Raw genomic sequence first — 21,487 nt, 5'->3', positions numbered from 1 at the left:
GCCATGCTCCTCAGGCTGGCAGAGCAGGAGCCACAGGGAAGGTTTGGCCACATCCACCTGCAGACACAGGTTCTTGTTCTCCAGGAGCCTGAGCACCCCATACTCACCTGGCATGATTGCTCTTACTGAAAATGTAGTTTTATCTCAGCAGGAACCAGCCCAGACACAGTAACTCCCTTCATCTACTTTGATATGGGGTCATCAATCAACTGAGAAAAAGATCTTTCATATATATTTTGTCCAAAATAGTTTATTAAGAAAAAACCCCTCAAACTCTTTTGAGAAAGATGAAAATATATTTGGTTGTTTTGTTTTGTTTTTTTGTTACTAATTTCAGTTGAAAATTAAAGTGAGTACTTGGAAATTTTTCCATCTGTTTTTTGTTTTTACACTCATTCCATCTCTTTTTAAAATTAACTCTATTTTATCAAGAGAAAAAGCAAATAAATAAGTGACACATATTAAGGCAAAAAAAAAAAGGTATTTCTATAAATAACAATGTAAGAGTAAAGTGATATACAGTGTTCTAGGTCAGAAAGAGACAGAATAAATTATCCTGAGCTGATGGGCCGTGGTCACTGCCATAGGAAGGCAAGGTGACAGCCTGAGTCCTTAGTCCTGGCCCCCCAAAGCCCTCCCTACCCCCAAGAATCCAGCTGTTAACCACATTGGGCTGCTCCAGATGTGCTGGGAGCGCTCCAGGTGCTGTGTCCCAGGGCACCTGCAGGGATAATGAGGAGAGAACAGAGCAGCTGCCTGTGTCTGGGCCACAGTGGCACATCTGGCCGCGGGGCAGGGGGTGTCTGGTGCAGCAGCTGAGCTCTTGGAGCTGGGTTTTTACTGCAGCCTCCAGCCCTGCACCTCGGGCAGCCCCGGGGCTGGCTCCCTACAACAGCAGCACACACACACACACACAGCCTGGGCAAGGACAGCAGTGCTGGGGACACACGCTGCTGGGGCTGCATCCATGGGGAGCCATGGAAAGGCACAGGTACAGCAAGGCACTGACACAGGAGGCACTTCTGCTCCAGGGCAGGGGCAGGCCCTGCTCCTCGCATCCAGGAGTCTGAGCGTGGCAGCAAAGGCCTTCCCTGTTTGGGGTACTGTGGTTGTGATTGATCTGAACATCAAACATGGGAGTCAAGCTGAGAGGAAGTGATCAGGGAGATTCTCCCTCTTCCCCCTTGGAGGACACGGCCACATGTAGTATGAGTGAACCTGGTTTGAAATGGCCGTGTGCTCAGAGCCATCAGAGACAGCATCCCATTGCCTGCCCGGCATCAGAGACTCTCTGATTGTCACCCCAACATCAGAATCACCCTCTGATTGTCACCCCAGCTTCAGAGTCACCCTCTGATTGTCATCCTCACACCAGAGAAACCAGCATATTGTCACCCCAACATCAGAGTCACCCTCTGATTGTCATCCCCACACCAGAGAAACCAGCAGATTGTCACCCCAACATCAGAGTCACCCTCTGATTGTCACCCCAGTATCAGTCACTGATTCTCACCCCAGCACCAGAGACACCCTGATTGTCACCTCAGGCTCTCTGCTGGAAACTGTTTGTGTGTCCTGGTGCTTCATGAGCAAACAGATCACCTGCCATCGAGTGATGATGAAGCCCCAGGAATTACAGCATCTGGCTATTGAACAGCAGCCAGAGAAATTCGGGGGGTTCCTTCCAGCCAGCTGCAGTTTAGTCCTGTGGCTCCAGCTCTCAGATCAGTCTCACTTGGACCAAAGCAGCCCAGACACGTCCTCAGGCACCAAACACCAGCCCAGTCTCCTGGGCTGTTCAAAGCTCCACGTCCACGGGGTCCTCCTCGTGGTCCTTGCTGTCGGTGGAGTCGGCGCTCGCAGGCTGGATCACCCCGAACTGAGACAGCTTTGCTGCCTTCTGCTCCATGCTCTGCTTCCTCCACTTGATCCTCCGGTTCTGGAACCACACTTTGACCTGGATGGGAATGGCACAACAACTTATCCAAGGGCTCCAGGAGTTCATGTATTTCTGAGGTGGGTATCCCCAAAAAGCAGAGAGCCTTAAATTGGGGGTGTGCATTATTCCCTCAAGGGAATAGTGAGTGAGAACAGGAGGAGGTGAAACTACAGAGGGCAGAGCAGTGATGGGAAAGGATCAGGGGACAGCAGCTGCACTGAGAAGGCTCTGGCCAGGGAAGTGAAGGAAGCAGCTCCCTAAGGAGCCCCTGAACCCATCCCCAGGACTGCGGTTGCCACAGGGCATGATGAGACCCCTGATAATTATCCATTGTCCCCCCAGAACTGGCCTTGTTTTGCTCTCCCCTTTTCCCAGCTGAATTTAGATCCCACTGTGGAAGATCACCTGGCTCCTTCTTTCCACACTAAAGAAGCAGCTTACTGTGGGAGGAGCAGGAACTCACAGGGCAGAGCAGGGAAATAATTACATATATCCAGTGTCATAAAAGGACACTTGAAACAGTCTCCAGAGGATCGTGACAATGCACACACAGCAACCAACCCAGCTTGAACTCTAAAGCACAGCAGGGTTGTGCTCCTGAATGCTCGTTGTTCCACTTCATGGATTCAGAAATGTTATCCAGGAACCATCCAAGCTCCAGGCACATCTCTCCAATGTCACCTGGCAGCAGGGTGTCCCACAGGTCACCTTGCACCGGGTCCTCCTCCCCGCACGCTTCCCAGTGGGAAGGTCAGCAGAGAGCACCCCAGGATCAGTGCCACAGCTCAGCTCCCCCCTCCCTTACCTGGGTCTCTGTGAGATGCAGGGTTGCAGCCAGGTCCACTCTCTCTGTGCCCACCATGTACTGCTGCTTGAGGAACTCCTGCTCCAGCCGCTCCAGCTGCTCTGGCTTGAAGACTGTGCGCACTCTCTTCATCTTGCAGGGCCCTCCCGACCTCCAAGGCCCAGCAGGACCCAGTGGCGTGGTCCCAACACAGTGAGACAACTCCAGACCTGCAAGAAAGAAGCAAAAATTGAAGGGGTCTGCACTAAAGGAGTGGGAGAAGGTAGCACCAAACCCAGCAGGGATGTCCCTGCCCTGTCCCTACCCAGATATTCTCATCCAGGCTCCTTTTCCCATGAAAAGCTGGGGTAGAAGAACTTTTGAGAGCCTGTTCTATGGTTTTACCCTCAGGGTACACCAAGGACAGTCCTGGACATGCAGCCAGACCCAAAGAAATCAGCACTCAGTGAGGTGGGCAGGATTTGACCTTCGCTTGCACAGCACCTTTGTAACAGGATAATAAATGCATACAGAGCTGCAGAACACAAAAATCCCACCTCTGTCTCAAAAACCCCCAAAACCCAAATGTTGAAAGTTTGGGGGAGTTGACCCCAGACTGGCCCCTGGTTTTCCCCTTCCCTTGTCACACGGGCTCAGTGTGCAGGATCCAGCTCTCATGCAGGACCACATCCTGCACCTCTGCTCCCCATAAGGTTCCTAGGAGTGCTGATGATTTAGCAGGACTAACAAGTGTATCTGACCTGTCTGGTCTCCAGCTGTGGCCTGAGGATAGCCGTAATTAGCATAAATTAACATACAATCCAACACCAGCACTGCCACTGGCACCTGACTGAGAGCAGGTCTCGCCTTCCCCACCCCTCATCCTCCCTGCTCCAGCTGATGTCCCTGCTCACTGCAGGGCAGGTCCTTGAAAATCCCTTCCCAGCCCAGTCACCGCGATTCCAGACCCAGGTGATTGCACTGCAGAGCTCCTCCAGGGCTCCCAGCACAGCCTGAGGGGTTTAGGAGCCATGGGAGCCACAGAAGGCCAGCACTGACAGCACCACGGCTTCTCCAGCCCCAGATTCACTTTAATATAACCCACTGATTACAGCCAGAGGGATTTTCCCTGTGGAAAGCACCGAACAGCACTGGCAGGATCAGAACATGAATGGTCCCCATCTCTGCTGTTCCAAATATTGTGGCAAGCCAGGTTTCTCCAGCTTTTATGGAAATACTGCACATAATGATCCCCATTCACACCTGCTACTTATCTCTCCTTTAATGACTGATCTTGTCACGTTCTCCAGGCACAAACCTGCACCTTGACCTACTTATTTTCATTAATTTGGTGCAAGTTCTGCGTGTGTTTAAGGATTTGTGGGACGGAGACCTGACAGCTTAACAGCCGTAATTGCACTTTAAACTATTTTCATCATTAAAATCTTTTCACCCATCACTTTTTGTTTCTATTTTAACACTGGAATAATAGCAAGTGTAATTTCCAACATGAAACGCTGAGTGGAAATCTCTCTGCAAATTGTTTAATGGTGTTTTCATAACTGGATGTTTGATATAATACAAAGATTAACACAATTCTGCAGATGCTGTCTCGTGAAAGAAATAATATATTGAATAGTTGTGCTAAGTACTTAATAAGAGATCAGCAAATACTTTTGGTGTCTGAATATTGTAGCATCAGGATCAAACCTGGAGTTCTTTATACACAGGGAAACCTGGCTGCAGGTTTTGCCTGGACAACAGCAAGATCACGCTCTGAATGCTAAAAAGGAATACTTTAAGAAAAATACTCTGAATAGAGATACTTTGTCAAAATCACTTGGTCGTTGTCCTTATAAAGTTCCAGTGAAATAGATCCTGACAGATCAGGCAGTATCATCCATCACCACGGTGCAAATTTTACCCCCAGATCAACAAAAACCATTTTCCTTAGATAATTCTGCACTAAAAACATGCAGTTTTGAGGGCCAAGTGCTGCAAAACACTTGGCAGTTTCACTTCTGTGAGTGAAAAATTGCAGGGAAAGCAAAATTAGAGAGGGATGAGGGCAAATTTGGGAGAAGAGGGACTCACACAGCAGCAGAAGTGAAGAAATTAATTTTGGGAGCGAGGCTTTGGGAAATTACAGCAGGTTTTTGATTAAAACTCTGGCAGTGAAGTGCCTTCCTGCTATGTGAAAGGAGAAATAAATGCCAATGTGTGTAAAGTCACCCGTAAAGTCTCGTGGAATCCCAGACTGCTTTGGGAAAGCTCCTTAAAGATCGTCTGGTTCCTCCTCCGACACCTTCCACTAGCCCAGGCACTGCAATACTGGTTTTAGCTCTGCCCTTTACTATTAAACCTATTCCAAGTTTCTGGCTCCATCTCAAATGCAAACAGTGGGTTTGGATCTGCACCAGGTTCTGGGCTGGGGTCTGAATTATGGATTAGTAAAATCCTGCAGCATCTTTAGGAATCAACCACAGGCTCTTTCTTTGTCAAACTGTTCAGAGACATCAGGTGTGTTAGAAACTGCCTCGCAAAATAAACAAATAAACAAATAAACAGAAAACCCCGCATAAACCGTTCGTTTTTGGTCTCGCTATATCCATCACCTACAGAGGGAAAAAAAAAACTCCAAGGAAAGTTTTGCCTCTGCCTCGTCCCTGTCCCGCAGCCCAACGCTTCAGCTCGAGGCCGCTCCAGAGGCTGCAGGGATGAAACCACAGCGGCAGCGGGGATCCAAGTGTTTTGGGGTGACCCCACCCCGTTATTTCCCCGCTCGGATGCCGACCGAGCGCCCGGCGCTCCTGTCCCGCATCCCGTCCGGGTGCGCGGCATCCCCGCCCGGCGCTCCTGTCCCGCATCCCCGCCTGCCGCTCCTGTCCCGCATCCCCGCCTGCCGCTCCTGTCCCGCATCCCCGCCCGGCGCTCCTGTCCCGCATCCCCGCCTGCCGCTCCTGTCCCGCATCCCCGCCTGCCGCTCCTGTCCCGCATCCCCGCCTGCCGCTCCTGTCCCGCATCCCGTCCCGGAGCGCGGCATCCCCGCCTGCCTCTCCTGTCCCGCATCCCGTCCCGGAGCGCGGCATCCCCGCCTGCCTCTCCTGTCCCGCATCCCGTCCCGGAGCGCGGCATCCCCGCCCGGCGCTCCTGTCCCGCATCCCGTCCCGGAGCGCGGCATCCCCGCCTGCCTCTCCGGTCCCGCATCCCGTCCCGGTGCGCGGCATCCCCGCTCCGCACCCCGGCCCCGCTCCCGCCCACGGACCCCGCTCACCTGCACCGGGCCAGGGCCAGGGCCAGCCCCACGCTGCGGGCAGCGGCCCCAGCCCCGTTGCTGCGGCCGGGGCCGGCCCGGCTGCGGGTCCCGCCGCGGGCCAGCGCGGGGCCGGCGGCGCGGGGCTCACGGGGGCGGCGGGGCCGCGGCGCGGCGGCTCCCGGGCCAGCAGCGCTTCGATGTGGAACGAGGTCTTGGAGGGCGGCGGCCCGGGCCGGGGGCACGCCGGGGTCTGCAGCATGGCCAGGACGGTGCGGCCGCCGCCGCCCCGGCCGCTTATATGGAGGGCGGGGGCCGGGGACAGCCGTGCTCCTATGCAAAGTGGCGGCGGGGGGGCGGCGGGGGCTGCACACACCCCGCTGGCCGCCAGTAACACCACTACCGACACCCCTGCTTCCCTCCCAATACCACTGCCGACACCCCTGCTTCCCCACCGACACCACTGCCGACACCCCTGCTTCCCTACCAACACCCCTGCTTCCCCACGGACACCCCTGCTTCCCTCCCAATACCACTGCCGACACCCCTGCTTCCCCACCGACACCACTACCGACACCCCTGCTTCCCTCCCAACACCACTGCCGACACCCCTGCTTCCCCACGGACACCCCTGCTTCCCTCCCAATACCACTGCCGACACCCCTGCTTCCCTACCGACACCACTACCGACACCCCTGCTTCCCCACAGACACCCCACCGACGCCCCAGTTTCCACACAGACGCCTCTTCCTCCCCAGCGACTCTCCCATGCAAACCCTCCTTACACTCAAGCTCCTCCATGGACACCCCTCCTTCCACACCAGCACCTCCATGGTGAGCCCTGCTTCCACAGTGAGAGCCCCAAGATCCCCTGTTCCCACAGACAGCCCCATAGTCACCCCACATTCCATGGCAGCACTCCCACAGACACTGCTCCTTGTGCCCTGACACCCCTCTTTCCGCGCTGTCACCTCCAGTGTCACCTGCCCTGCATCTTCCCCTGCAGTGACCTGCGCTCTTTGCCCACAGACCACAGCACTGGCACTCCCTCCTTCCCCAAGGATGCCCCATGGGTAATGGTTCCTTCCTCATGGACCCCAAACCAACACCTGTTCCTTCCTCAGACATCCAGAACAGAACCTAAACCCCTTCCCGATGGACGCCTCACACCAGCACCAGTCCCTTCCCCATGGACACCCATGGGGACACAAACATTCCCTCAGTGCCATTCCCAAACAATCCCTCAGTGCCATTTCCAAACTCCCCCTGAGATGCCCAGGCCTCACAGGAGCCCCCACACCATCTCCTGGTCACACTCCTCAGGGCACAGCCTATGGACCCCAGGCTGTGCCAGCACATCACATTGTGCCCCTGTGCCAAGGGAATGTGTCTGTACCTGTCCAGGTGTGTGGGAAAATCCGGGATACAGGACAAGCACCTCAGGAGCTCACACAGCATCCGAGGTGACCATGTCCTGGGAATGGAACTGGTGCCATCCCTGTGTGACACCCTCAGAGCTGGGCACAGCCACATGGCTGATGGGGAGCTGTGGATGGCACAGGCACCCCTCCCAGGCGGGATTCCTGCTCAAATCCCACTGAATTCTCACTGGAAATTCACTCTGGTGTGTACAAACACAGAGGAACCCCGGAGTGTCCAGGTTAATAAACACAGAGCAAAAATCCCCTGTGGTTTAATAACCTGGCATTAGCCATCCCTGCATGCACAGGCTCACGGGCCATATCCAGTAAATCCTGCCTTAAACAGGCATTCATGCCTTTTAAAGTTTCTTTTCCCTGCACAATGCATAGAAATAATTACAAACATCTCTGTATTTTTGAGCATTTCAAAGCAGATGAGAATACACAGGCAGGATTATCCTGCTCGTGAGGAAGCACCCTGGTGATGGCTACAAGGATCCTCAGGGAGGAGGATGCTCACAGGAGACAAAAGAGTCCCTGAAGTTTGCCTTTAAAACACGTTTTTTCCTGCCTTTTAGCATCCTGTCTTCCCCAGCAGCTTCCAAATAAGTGAATAAATACAGCTGCTGCTTTATTGCTCCTTATCCAAACAGGCAGCTCTGATCCTGCTGCCGTGGAGCCACGGCCTTAATTGGAATCACACGTTCAAAGCTGGGCAAGTGCTGAAGCCTCTTCCAAAAAAAGTCACCTTGGGAACAAAAAACATCCTCAGAGATTCACAGCTCCTGGCTTTGCTGGCACAGAGGATGTGTGGGATTGAACATGGGTGTCATTAGATGAGGTTTGGGGTTATTAAAAGGTTATTAAATCAATTCATGATTTTTGCTGTTTATAAGTCCTGACTGGTGCTGTGATTCCCAGGGAAAGCAGTGTCAGAGCTGCTGCTGTAATTAAAGGATCTGTGGTGGAGTTGGGATGGGCGAGCTGCTGGCAGGGCAGGGACACTGATGGATCCCCCTGGCAGGATGGGTGGACAGACAGATGGACAGGGAGCTGCTGGGATGGACAGGGAGACTCTGGGATGGACAGGGAACTGCAGGGATGGACAGGGAACTGCTGGGATGGACAGAGAGCTGCAGGGATGGACAGGGAGCCACAGGGATGGACAGGGAGCTGTTGGGATGGACAGGGAGCCACAGGGATGGACAGGGAACTGCTGGGATGGACAGGGAGCTGTTGGGATGGACAGGGAGCCACAGGGATGGACAGGGAGCCACAGGGATGGACAGGGAACCACAGGGATTGACAGGGAGCTGCAGGGATGGACAGGGAGCCACAGGGATGCACAGGGAACCACAGGGATTGACAGGGAGCTGCAGGGATGGACAGGGAGCCACAAGGATGGACAGGAAGCTGCAGGGATGGACAGGGAGACTCTGGGATGGACAGGGAACCTCTGGGACGGACGTGGAGACTCTGGAAAGGACAGGGAACTGCAGGGATGGACAGGGAGCTGCAGGGATGGACAGGGAGACTCTGGGATGGACAGGGAACTGCAGGGATGGACAGGGAGCTGTTGGGATGGACAGGGAGCTGCAGGGATGGACAGGGAGACACAGGGATGGACAGAGAGCCGCAGGGATGGACAGGGAGCCACAGGGATGGACAGGGAGCTGCAGGGATGGACAGGGAGCCACAGGGATGGACAGAGAGCCGCAGGGATGGACAGGGAGCTGTTGGGATGGACAGGGAGCTGCAGGGATGGACAGGAAGCCACTTGGATGGACAGGGAACCACAGGGATGGACAGGGAGCTGCAGGGATGGACAGGGAGACTCTGGGATGGACAGGGAACCACAGGGATGGACAGGGAGCCACAGGGATTGACAGGGAGCCGCAGGGATGGACAGGGAACCACAGGGATGGACAGGGAGACTCTGGGATGGACAGGGAGCCACAGGGATGGACAGGGAGACTCTGGGATGGACAGGGAGACTCTGGGATGGACAGGGAGCCACAGGGATGGACAGGGAGACTCTGGGATGGACAGGGAGACTCTGGGATGGACAGGGAGCCACAGGGATGGACAGGGAGACTCTGGGATGGACAGGGAGCCACAGGGATGGACCGAGGGATGCGCCAGCAGCCAAAGCCCAGCTGACCTTTCCCTTCCCTCCTCAGCCTGGCCACAGCCGGTGCCTAATGACGGGTCCTGTTTCCCATTAGTGCTGTGTGCTCAGCTAATGCATTTTGCTGGGAAAGCTGGAAATTTTCACCCGCTGGTAATGACTTGGGAAATGTAGCACCCAGCAGCCAGGCAGGGTGGGGGGCTCTGGCCAGGACCCCCCACCTCCCCTGCTCACACCTGCTCCAAGCACCGGCCCCAGACCCTCCAGAGAGGGGACATGAAAGGATGGGATCTGATCCTCTTTGGTTTTCTGGTGGTGGTTATTTTATTTATTTTATTTTATTCGCTTTATTCTATTCATTATATTTTATTCCTGTTTTGTTTTTCAAGAGTGTAGAAAATAAAAGGGGAAGGAGGGGGAATCTCTTAGGGGGAGTTTCTTAGAGAAGGGGTAAAAAAAATCCCAACAACAAAACAACAACCCAAAAAGCCCCCCAAAAAGCCCCCAGCCCTTTGTAAACATCCCCCCTGAGCAAAGGGAAGGAGGTGAAAAGCATTTCCTGATAACTCCATTAAAGAATGAGGCTGCATTAACATTCCAAGTCCCTCGACAAGAGATGAAAGTGGGGAACTCAGTTCAGCCTCTCCTGCTCCAGATGTTATTATGGGCTCCCTGAAAGGTTTTTTTATTTCTTTTTTTGCAAAGAGACAAAGATGTTGCCTACTTCAAACGGGGCTAATTGATGCTAATGACTATCAGATAGAGGGGGGGCCCTTTTTCCCCCTGCCAAGGGGAAAGAGAGAGCGCATTTTACAATCCCCCCATAGAAAACGCCCCACTCTTCAATCCAGGTTGGTGCTTTAGGGATTTTTGTTCCTCCCTGGCTGCTGCTTTCTCTCCTCCTCCTCCTCCTCATTCCCCCCCTCCCCGCTTCATCTTTTCTGTCCCCCTTCTTCTGGGCACCCCGCAGCTCTCACTTGTTTGCCCATGAGAAATTTCACACCTCGCCTCTCGGTGAGGAGAGCCCGGCTCCATTTCCATCCCTCTCCCAGCCCCAAACCCATCCCAGCGGGGCGAGAGGGGCGGCGGAAATTTCCCCAAACGCGCAGCAAGCACACGTGAAAACGTGACGGGGATTTGGTGCATCTGTAATCCCAGGCGTGAGTGCTCCTGGCAGCGGGAAACAGCGCCGGGAGCCGGGAGGGAGCGATCATCGATCATCGATCATCGATCATCGGGAGGGAGCGATCATCGGGAGGGAGAGATCATCGGGAGCACCCCTGCGGTCAGGGGAGGATGGATCCCAGCTCCCTGTGCTCCTGCAGTCAGGGGAGGATGGATCCCAATGCCCTGCAATCAGGGAGAGAGGAATCCCATGTTCCTGCAGTCAGGGAGAGAGGATGGATCCCAGGCTCCCTGTGCTCCTGCAATCAGGGAGAGAGGATGGATCCCAGGCTCCCTGTGCTCCTGCAATCAGGGAGAGAGGATGGATCCCAGGATCCTGGTGTCCCTGCAGTCAGGGAGAGAGGATGGATCCCAGGCTCCTGCAGTCAGGGGAGGATGAATCCCTGGTTCCTGGTGTCCCTGCAATCAGGGGAGGATGGACCCCAGGCTCCCTGCAATCAGGGAAAGAGGGGTCCCAGGTTCCTGCAATCAGGGAGAGAGGATGGATCCCAGGATCCTGGTGTCCCTGCAGTCAGGGAGAGAGGATGGATCCCAGGCTCCCTGTGCTCCTGCAGTCAGGGGAGGATGGATCCCAGGCTCCTGCAGTCAGAGGAGGACGAATCCCTGGTTCCTGATGTCCCTGCAATCAGGGGAGGATGGATCCCAGCTCCCTGTGCTCCTGCAGTCAAGGGAGGATGGATCCCAGGCTCCCTGCAATCAGGGAGAGAGGATGGATCCCAGGCTCCTGGTGCTGCTGAGCCAGGAGGGTGCTCCTGCTCATTGAAATAAATGGCCCAGCACCAACAAGCTGAGGGGGCTGAAATCCTGAGCTCATGTCTTTTAATGAAAATTGCCTTAGAAATGGGATTCTGAGCACCAGGTTTTGGCCTTAGGTCAGATTTTTGCAGAGGTTTCTCCTGTGCTAATCCAAAGGGACAGTAAATGATAATCCATGAACCAGCAATGGGAAATTAGGAATGTTCTCAGCCCCATGGCTCCTTGAGCTGGTGCTTTGCCCCTTTCCAAACCAGATCCCACTGAATCCTCTAGGAGAGGGGAATGGAGATCCCTCTCTGCAGTGGGAAGAGGAGCACAGGTTTTATCCAGGGAGGATGATGGATGTGTTCCTATTCCTCCAGGATAATGCCTAGAAGAGGTAAATTCCTCTGGCTCACAGCAATAGCTGTGGGTGCTCTGTGCACTGGGAGCACCTGGAGGTGAGTGCCAAGGAGCACCCTTGCCTCAGCTCTGTCCCCCTCCTCTGACAGGGAGCCAAGGAGCCCCCCTGCCTCAGCTCTGTCCCCCTCCTCTGACAGGGAGCCAAGGAGCCCCCCTGCCTCAGCTCTGTCCCCCTCAGGCAGGCCCTGGGGAGCTGCAGACCGCAGAGCTGGAGTTGTCTGCTCCTGGTGAATCCTGTCTCCCCCTTTGCAAGAGGATCCAAGTCTCCTTCTGGATCCTCAGCCCCTCACAGGGTCCCACCAACAGCCCCAGACTGGGCGAGGACAGGAGCAAGGGGAGCCTGGGTTCTGGGTGACAAGGGCAAGGCCACCCCCAAGGACCCTGCCAGAGCCAGGTGTCAGCAGAGCATGGGATGGACAGGACAATCTGGGGACATGCCAGTGTCACAGGACAGTTTGGGGACATGCCAGTGTCACAGGTCATCCCAAACGGCCTGGAGAGGAGTTCCTGCCTGTTCTCTCCATCCTTGTCCCCTCATTTTGTCTCCTGCCTGTCAAACCCCCCCAGGCTGACTCACCATGTCCCAGGCCAGGCTGGATGGGGTTTGGGGCAGCCTGGGACGGTGGCACGTGTCCCTGCCATGGCAGGGGTGGAACGAGATGGTCCCCAAGGTCCCCTCCAGGCCCAGGCATTCCGCGATTCTGTGTCCATGCCATGGGAGATTGCCTGCAGCCCCCAAGGGCCGGGTTTGTGCTGGGGGAGGCAGAGGACAGCAGCCCCCAGCCCAGACAGCCAATACACACCCGGGCCGCCCCTCAGACACCGCTGCCCGGCCTCATTGTCAGGTTAATTTGGGATAATGGCCTGCAAAGCACCTCAGCCCCATCCAGCCTCATTAGCACTTGATAATATCGAGCATCCTGAGGAATTAGGGCTTTTCCCCCTCCTCCCCGGCCGGGGCTGATTCATCACCCCGGCACCCGGGCATGTCCAGGCAGGAGCCGCGGGCAGCCCCCGGAGCCAGGGCCCAGCACAGCATTCTGCCTTTCCTGGGGAGAAAGCCCCGATCCCGGGGGGCTCCTGCCCGCGTGTCGCGCTCCTCGGTGCACATCTGGCCCCGTAACTCAGCCAGATGTGCAGTGAGGGAGCGGGACGTGCTGTACCCCGCCCTCGCCCGGCGGCTCCCCGGGGTCCCTTCCCAAAACCGCCTGAGTTGTGTGCACGGTCTGGTCGGGCTGGATCACCTTTAAAAGCCTCTTCCGAGACCAGAATTCCGTGATTCCACGGAGCTACATCCAGCTGAGAGCAAAGCCTGGGAGAAGCCCCAAAATCAATTAACACTCAAAACGCTCCGCGCTCCTCCCTCACGCACAGCCCCGAGCCCCTGCTCACAGGGGCTGCAATTCCAGGTGTCCAGAGCATCCCAAACCTGCGCATTTAAAATTAATTGGGAATTATCAACAAACTAATCATCGAGGCAGCGCTGGGCCGGGCCTGAGTGCGCCGTCAGCCCGCTGCTCCCTTCAATTATCTTTTTTTTCCCACATTGTTCTCCCCTAATGAGGAGACTAATGACCAAAGGATGGTTCATAAGTGGTTCCCAGACTCTCCTTGCCCAGGGCAAACACCGTCCACAATAGGATCACAAATTGTAGGGAGAAGCCCCGGCTGATCACATCAGAAACGGTGCAGGGATTTATCTCTCGGCCTTAACAATAACAGTATGTTCTTAATCGCCACTCCAAAGGGACAACTGGCGGGGGATCTGCCCGGCCTCATCATTAAAAGCTGGCAGCATCTTTGCTAGCGCTGCCCCTTTGTTCATCTTTCATTATTCCAATGCTCCGGCCCCGTTAATTCCTCTCCATCTTATTAAATCAATAGAGATGGAGCGGGGGGAGGACGGGGCCGATGCAGGCTCGGATCCGGCTCCGCTCCCCGCGGGCTGGGAGCGGGGTCACCCCCGCCGGGGCTCTGCTCACCCAGCCCCTGCGGGGGGAAACTGAGGCACGGCAGCCTCACGGCCGAAACCAACCCCAGGACGAGGTTTCAGCAGGGCTGGGAAGGTAAATCTGCCCGCCAGTCCCACACCTTCGTCAGGAGCCCCGTATTCATCCCACGGCATCAGGACTCACTTATTTAACGATTTAATCCGTTGTTGCAATAAAATCAAACGGATTTTATGCAAAGGTGGTGCCAAGGTCACCCAAATGCATTCCACAGCAGCAGACATCGCTTGATGGAATGATTCATTCAGCTTTTACAATAAAGTCACACCAGGCAGGGGGGTCTGGTGCCAGGTTCCCCCCAGGAAATCCTGGCTCATCCATGCTGGGATGGCAGTGCCACAGGGAAACGGGTTTTGGTTTTTGATTTTTGGTTTCTTTTTTTTTTGCCACAGACCGTTTGCAAAGAGAGAGATGGTGAAATTTCCTTTTTTTTTTTTTTTTGTTTTAATTTTTAAAATTCTTTTCTCTTTTTCATAGCAGTTCATTTCACCAGAACTGGTTTAAAGCCAGGATTTTTAAACTCGAAGGTTTTGGTCAGTGCAATGCTCAGTCCACAAAGGGGAATGAATCCTCAGTTTAGCGGTTCCCCTGCTGCATTTCCAGGCAGGCCACTCCAATTCATCCTTATTTTCATGTATCCAGGAGAGTTTAATTTAAATTGTGATGCCTTTGCTCCCTGTACAAGGCAGCTTGGGGTAAATTCATCCCAGACAGTCTGGAAAATAGGGGCTGTAGAGGGATTTCCTCCCATTGCTCATGATGTCTCTTTTATATTCCCACTGGAACCGGGCAGAGCCGCCCAGCAGCCTCGGGAAACTCATTTGATGTTTCACTCGGGAATTAGCGGGGAGGGAGAGGCAGGGGAAGTGCTCCCTGACCATTTAACAAGATTACACGAGGGGATGGAGCCCGGAGCACGCACGGCCGCCCCCGGCCCGGCTCGGGACGCGCTAATCCCACCGAGGGACCCCTCCGAAGGGGGAACGGCGCTGCCAGCCCGGCAAGGGACGCGCCAGGAGCCGGCAGAGCAGCCGGGGCACAGCACGGGGGTGTGTGTGCCGCTCCATGTGCACAGCGGGACCGTCCCGGCAGGAACGGGGGCGCCCCGAGAGCCCGAGGCTCGGCTCCTCCTGGTTATCCTCCCTGCAATCTCCCAGCCCAGTCCCATCCCAGTTAGCCAGGCCGTTTGCACCTCTTCAGCAGCGCCCTGCATTCATCCCAATCATCCCCGTCCACCTGTCCCACTGCAATCCCTCGGGAAAGGCTCGGGAAAACGCCTCTCCCTGGTCAGCCTCACTCACCCCTGTGACCGTGCTCACAGGGCCCCAGGATGGGGGAAGAGACGAGGATCTGACTCCATGTTTCACAAGGCTGATTTATTATTTTATGATATATATTACATTAAAACTGTACTAAAAGAATAGGAGAAAAGGTTTCATCAGAAGGCTGGCTAAGAATAGAATCAGAAAGAATGATAACAAAGGCTTGTGTCTGAGACAGAGAGTCTGAGCCAGCTGACTGTGATTGGCCATTAATCAGAAACAATTCTATGAGGCCAATCCCAGATGCACCTGTTGCATTCCACAGCAGCAGATAACCATTGGTTACATTTTGTTCCTGAGGCCTCTCAGGAGGAAAAGTCCTAAGGAAAGGATTTTCCATAGAAGATGTCTGTGACAGAGCCCTGCCTGTCCCGCTGCAATCCCTCGGGAAACGCCTCTCCCTGCTCCATCACCCTCCCCTGCCGGCCCCACTGCCCAGAGGAGATTTGCCGGGAAGGGCTCAGCGCTGCATCTTTGGCAGATAGCCTTTATCCCCTTAATAAAGCTGCTTAATTCTCACTTCCTTTTAATTATCTGTCGCTGAAAGCCACCTCGGGTTTTGCAGACAGGTGAAAAACCAGCGTCTTTCTGAGAGCCATGGACGGGGAAGGGACTGGCAGGGTCTTTGGGATGTGGGGGGATTTGGGTAAGGACACACAGCTCTTATTCTTTCTTCATTCTTCCTCTTTATACACAGATTTCTGGGGGATGAGAGGACCAAGGCTGTGCCCCAAGTGGATCGATGCAGCCGGAGACCTTCCCAAGCATCTCTCTCCTTATTTTCCACCGTGCCAAATCAGTGCCCGGACTCGATCCCAACCCTCGTGCTCCAGTGGAGCTGCCAGGAGCTGGGCTGAGCTGCCGACAGCAGGGTTGGTGAGGAAGGAAACTGCATTCCTACCCCCTGCCCAGCCTGGCAGGGCTCAGCAGGACAGAAAATGATGAACCCAGCTTTTCTGCAGGCCATCAAATCCATCCCATAGCGGGGGCAGACCTGGGGCTTGGCTCTCCTCGTCCCCTGCTTTGTCCAGCGCAGTCCCTTCCCCACCCCTAGGAACCTGCAAAGGCGTCAGTCGCTGGCCAGAGGCAGACAAGGGACGGCATTCCCCGTGACTCAGCTGTCCCGAGGGGACAGAGCCCTCCCGAGCCCTCAGGGGTTATCACCCCCCACGACAAAAACCCTCCCGCTCAAATCCCGAGGTGCCAGAGGAATGTGATTTAATCCGTCTCATACACAAGCACATTTTAAAAACCCGACCAAGCCCAGCGGTTTTAATTAAATCATTCCCGGCTCGGCCATTCCCCGCAGCGGGGGCCGAGCCGGGCAGACCCTGCGGGAGCATCCCCGGAGCGGGGGCGGCTCCCCCGCTGCTCCCGGAGGAGCCGGGTCCCGAGCCCCGCCAGCTCCGGGGGATTAACGGGGTCCCGAGAACAACGAGAGCGCCGCAATCGGCTCAGCCCCCGGCCGGGCGGGATTGAAACAGCCCCGAGAGCGCTCTTGTCTCGGGGCCGATTGTAATGAGCCAGCGGCGTGCGAGATTAGCGCCTTAAACCCGCGCCCAGCCCGCGCTCCCGGCAGACACGTGAAGACTTTAGCGCAGTTTGGGCTCTTTGGGATGTGCCGGCTAATCCCTGCAAGGGCCGGACAAAGGGCAGCTGCCGTCACAGGTCCCCTCTCCCTGTGCTGTCCCTCTGTCCTGGCACTGTCCCTCTGTCCTGGCACTGTCCCTCTGTCCTGGCGCTGTCCCTCTGTCCTTGCGCTGTCCCTCTGCCCTTGCGCTGTCCCCCTCTCCTTGTGCTGTCCCTCTGTCCTGGCACTGGCCCCCTGTCCTTGCACCATCCCCTGTCCTTGTGCTGTCCCTCTGTCCTTGTGCTGTCCCTCTGTCCTTGCACCATCCCCTGTCCTGGCACTGTCCCTCTGTCCTTGCGCTGTCCCTCTGTCCTTGGACCGTCCCCTGTCCTTGCACTGTCCCCCTCTCCTGGCACTGTCCCTGTGTCCTTGCACTGTCCCCCTCTCCTTGTGCTGTCCCTCTGTCCCGGCACCGTCCCTGTGTCCTTGCACTGTCCCTCTCTCCCCGTATCACCCCCCTTGCACACTCCCCCTCTCCTTGCACTGCCCCTTCCTATGTTGTTCTCTTCTCCTGCAGCATCCCCGTTTCCAGGCATCATTCCCCTTCCCTGTGCACCATCCCCTTGTCCTGATTTTGTCCTTTCTCCCTGCACCATCCCCTTTTCTCCCCTGTTGGAGCTCAGTGCATCCCTCCGGGTGTCCAGAGCTGCTGGGACCCCTGCCAGGGGGTTCAGAGACCCTGGCACAGCCCAGAGCACCTGGGGGTTTGATTGTGACCCCTGGAGCAAATTGCCAGCTTTGTATGAAGACCTGAAAGCCACAGAAGTTTAAGTAGTGTAATAATAAAATGATCACAGGGCGAAAAAGTAGATTTTGGGGTTTTTAGAATAGGGGTTTTGGGGACAAGATGGAGGGACTTGGGTGTGTCCAGCCTTTTTTCTTCTCTACCTCCATCTTCTGCTGTGATGGTGGCACTTTGGGATTGCTCTAGAGTAGAAGCTCACTGTCTAACACAGGTGATGGGTATTGGGAAGTAATTGCAAACATGTTATAGGTAGTTTGTAGCATAAAAAGATAACACCACCCCAGGGGCAGGCAGTGTGCCTGGAACTGTCCTGCTGGACGGACCTCGGCAGGGCAGGACAAAAATTGTTATAGGTAAGATACAATAAACAACTCTGAGAGTGAGAAATGGAGAGCCCTGACTCCTTCTTCAAACATGCGGCTGGAACAGAGCCTGTTCCTGTATCTGGGGGCTGCCATAAACTGCAGCCTCCCCAGACTCCCCCACATCCTCCCCTCTCCCCACATCATCCCCCTCTCCTTGCCCTGCTCCCTTCTCTCTGCACCATCTCCTGGACTGCCCCCCTGTCCTTGGCCCACCTTTCACACCTGCCCAAATAAATCCTGCACCCGAGGCTCTTCCTCTCCCAGCTCCAGAGCCAGACAGGGACAAAGCTCAGCTGCAGGAGCTGGCACTGCCCAGCTCAGCACCCCGTGTCCCCTCTGGCACACCCCAGGCTCTCCCCTGCTTTGCACCCTTCAAGGAGCTGCCCAGCCTCCCGTGGGTCCCACCTTTGGATCATCCCCTGCTCAGTGTGCACCCCAAAACCTTTGGATCATCCCCTGCTCAGTGTGCACCCCAAAACTGCTGGATTTGAAAGCTCCCTCTCTGCCTAAGCAGAGCCACGCAATGAAAATCAAAGCCTGGCTAATCCTTGCCCAGCTGATTTGTCACCCCAGGAGCCCAGGTCACAGAGCTCCCTCCAGCTCTGTCTCCAGGTGCATTTCCCTGCTGTCCTGGCTCTACATCCTGGAGAGGAAGGCAGCACTGGCATTTATGAGCTGTGGGCAGAGCAGGGTGTTGTGGTGAACAGATCCTCTCCAGGATTCAGGGGCTCTGTGAAGCTCCCGAGCTGGGAGATTTCCAGGCTCCCAACACCTCTGGGATGAGCTGAGGCTGCAGTGGCTCCCACTCCCCCAGGAAGAAGCCCTGCAGGATGGGGGCTATTCCTGCAAAGATGAGCCCAAGAGTTGCATAAATAATTTATTTCACCCCCAAGCCCCAGGGGTGCCCCGTATATCCTGTATATATTGGATATTGCCAGCTGTGATACACCCATAACACACACAAAGGGCCCGGGGTGGCTCAGCAGCTCTGTCACAGTCTGTGCAGGGGACAAGGACGTGTCCTCCTGGCTGTCCCCTGACTCTGCTGGGCTGTCCTTGTTCTCCTCCTGGTGCTCTGTGAGCCTGTGACTCTGGGGTGCCCCAACCTGTTCTGGCCAGTTTGGCTTCTTGCTCTTCCAGGCTCTGTTTCCTCCATTGATCCTGCAGTTTTGGAGCCAGACTTTCACCTGGGATCACAGAATCATGGAATTGTTGAGTGTGGAAAGGTCACTGAGTCCAGCCATGAACCCAGCCCCACCCGTGTCCCCAGGTGCCACCCCCGTGTGTTTGAGCACCTCCAGGGACGGAGATTGCACCAATTCCCCCTTGGGAAAGGGCCAAGCTTGGCTCTCCAGCCTGGCTGCTCCTTGGGCCCCTGGGCTCAGGCAGTGTCCAGTCTGTCCCTGCCAAGATGGGAAACTGCTCCCTGCATGCCAGGAGCTGCACCTGCCCCTGCAGGAGGAGCCCAGCCTGAAGAGGGACACAGGTTCCTGGCTCTGGGACAGCCACGTCGTGCCTCAGTTTCCCCACCTGTGATCCACCACCCTTTTGACTGAAACTCTGTGCAATCAGCACCACGGGGCTCTGTGCCAGGCTGAGGGACACATCCCAGATCCCTGGGGACACATCCCAGCACCCTGGGGACATATCCCAGCTCCTTTAGGGACACATTCCGGTGTCCCAGCTCCTTTAGGGACACATTCCAGTGTCCCAGCTCCTTTAGGGACACATTCCAGTGTCCCAGCTCCCCGAGGGACACGTCCCAATATCCCAGCTCCCTGAGGGACACATCCCAGCTCCTTTAGGGACACATCCCAGTGTCCCAGCTCCCTGAGGGACACATCCCAGCTCCTTTAGGGACACATCCCAATGTCCCAGCTCCTGTAGGGACACGTCCCAGTGTCCCAGCTCCCTGAGGGACACATCCCAGCTCCTTTAGGGACACATCCCAGCTCCTTTAGGGACACATTCCAGTGTCCCAGCTCCTTTAGGGACACATCCCAGCTCCTTTAGGGACACATCCCAGTGTCCCAGCTCCTTTAGGGACACATCCCAGTGTCCCAGCTCCCTGAGGGACACATCCCAGCTCCCTGAGGGACACATCCCAGCTCCTTTAGGGACACATCCCAGCTCCTTTAGGGACACATCCCAGTGTCCCAGCTCCCTGAGGGACACATCCCAGCTCCCTGAGGGACACATCCCAGCTCCTTTAGGGACACATCCCAGTGTCCCAGCTCCCCGAGGGACACATCCCAGCTCCCCTGGAGCTGCCAGTGGCACAGGAGGTGGATGGAGGCATCGAGGCGGGGCTCGCCTGCTCCGGGCTGAGCTGCAGGTTCGGGGCCAGCAGGCAGCGCTCCTGCCCCACCAGGTGCTCCAGCCTCACTGCTGCTCCAGCCCTGCCAGCTGCTCGCTGCTCAAGAGGGTCCGGGCTCGCTTGGCTTTGCCAGGCTTGGCTTTGAGCTGGGGGAAGCAGCACTCGGAGATCAGGAGCCTGGAGTGACACGGAGAGAAGGCAGGGTGGAGAGGAGCCCTTGGAGGGGTCCCCTCTGGAGTGTCCTGGGCCCTTCTTTCCTGGACAGGCAGAAGGAATCTTCCCAGTGGAGGTGTCCCCTTTGAAGAGGTTGTTTTCCAGAGGGCCCTACATTTCCTGAGGATCTGGAGAGGTGGACACAGGTCCCTCATGGAAAACATCCCTTTGAGGGAATTTCCCATGCAGAGGTGGAAGGAGCTCCCCCACACTTGGAGATGTCCCTTTTGGGGGTGTTCCAAGAGAGATGGGCATGGATCCTCCTGGAAGAGATCCCTCTCCTTGGAGAGGTGAAAGCGGATCCCCATTGCAGATGGCCCCACAGGAGAGGTGGATCCAGGCCCCTTTGGAGCCATTCCCGTGGGAGAGGTGGGCAGGACCCTCCCTGGAAGAGCTCCCCTTGAGAGGGGTCCCTGAGGGGCAGGCAAGGGTCCCCCCGAGGGGATGGAAGGGGGTCCCCATTTGGGGGTATTCCCGCTGGAGAGGGCTGGGGATCCTTTGGAAGAGATCCCCGTGAATGATGGGATCCCCTGTTTGGAGAGGGGGCCCAAGGTCCCCCTTGGAGTGCTGGAAGGGGGTCCCCGTTTGGGGGTGCCCCTGGGGAGGAAGGTCCTGTTTGGGGGTGTCCCTGGGGAGGGGGTCCCTGTTTGGGGGTGTCCCTGGGGAGGAAGGTCCCCGTTTGGGGGTGTCCCCTGGTGAGGAAGGTCCCCGTTTGGGGGTGTCTCTGGGGAGGAAGGTCCCTGTTTGGGGGTGTCCCCTGGTGAGGAAGTTCCCTGTTTGGGGGTGTCTCTGGGGAGGAAGGTCCCTGTTTGGGGGTGTCCCCTGGTGAGGAAGGTCCCCGTTTGGGGGTGTCCCCTGGTGAGGAAGTTCCCTGTTTGGGGGTGTCTCTGGGGAGGAAGGTCCCTGTTTGGGGGTGTCCCCTGGTGAGGAAGGTCCCCGTTTGGGGGTGTCCCTGGGGAGGAAGGTCCCTGTTTGGGGGTGTCCCTGGAGAGGAAGGTCCCCGTTTGGGGGTGTCCCC

The 21,487-nt window shown here is 56.2% G+C and overlaps 1 protein-coding gene across 1 annotated transcript; it reads right to left on the bottom strand.

The window, feature by feature from the left end:
- Positions 1-1,798: 1,798 nt before the first annotated feature.
- Positions 1,799-20,423, bottom strand: LOC139604666 (homeobox protein not2-like). Its single transcript, XM_071455855.1, has 3 exons — positions 20,382-20,423; positions 2,745-2,876; positions 1,799-1,957 (listed from the first exon to the last, which is right to left on the bottom strand). Exons 2-3 carry the CDS (start codon positions 2,874-2,876, stop codon positions 1,799-1,801), a joined length of 291 nt encoding a protein of 96 aa, XP_071311956.1. The 5' UTR covers positions 20,382-20,423.
- Between the last annotated feature and the right edge of the window lie 1,064 nt (positions 20,424-21,487).

The sequence above is a fragment of the Agelaius tricolor genome, unplaced genomic scaffold, assembly GCF_023055355.1.
Source record: "Agelaius tricolor isolate 1412-34295 unplaced genomic scaffold, bAgeTri1.0.p SCAF_54, whole genome shotgun sequence".
NCBI classification, from domain to species: domain Eukaryota; kingdom Metazoa; phylum Chordata; class Aves; order Passeriformes; family Icteridae; genus Agelaius; species Agelaius tricolor.
This window is presented reverse-complemented; position numbering and strand designations above follow the sequence as displayed.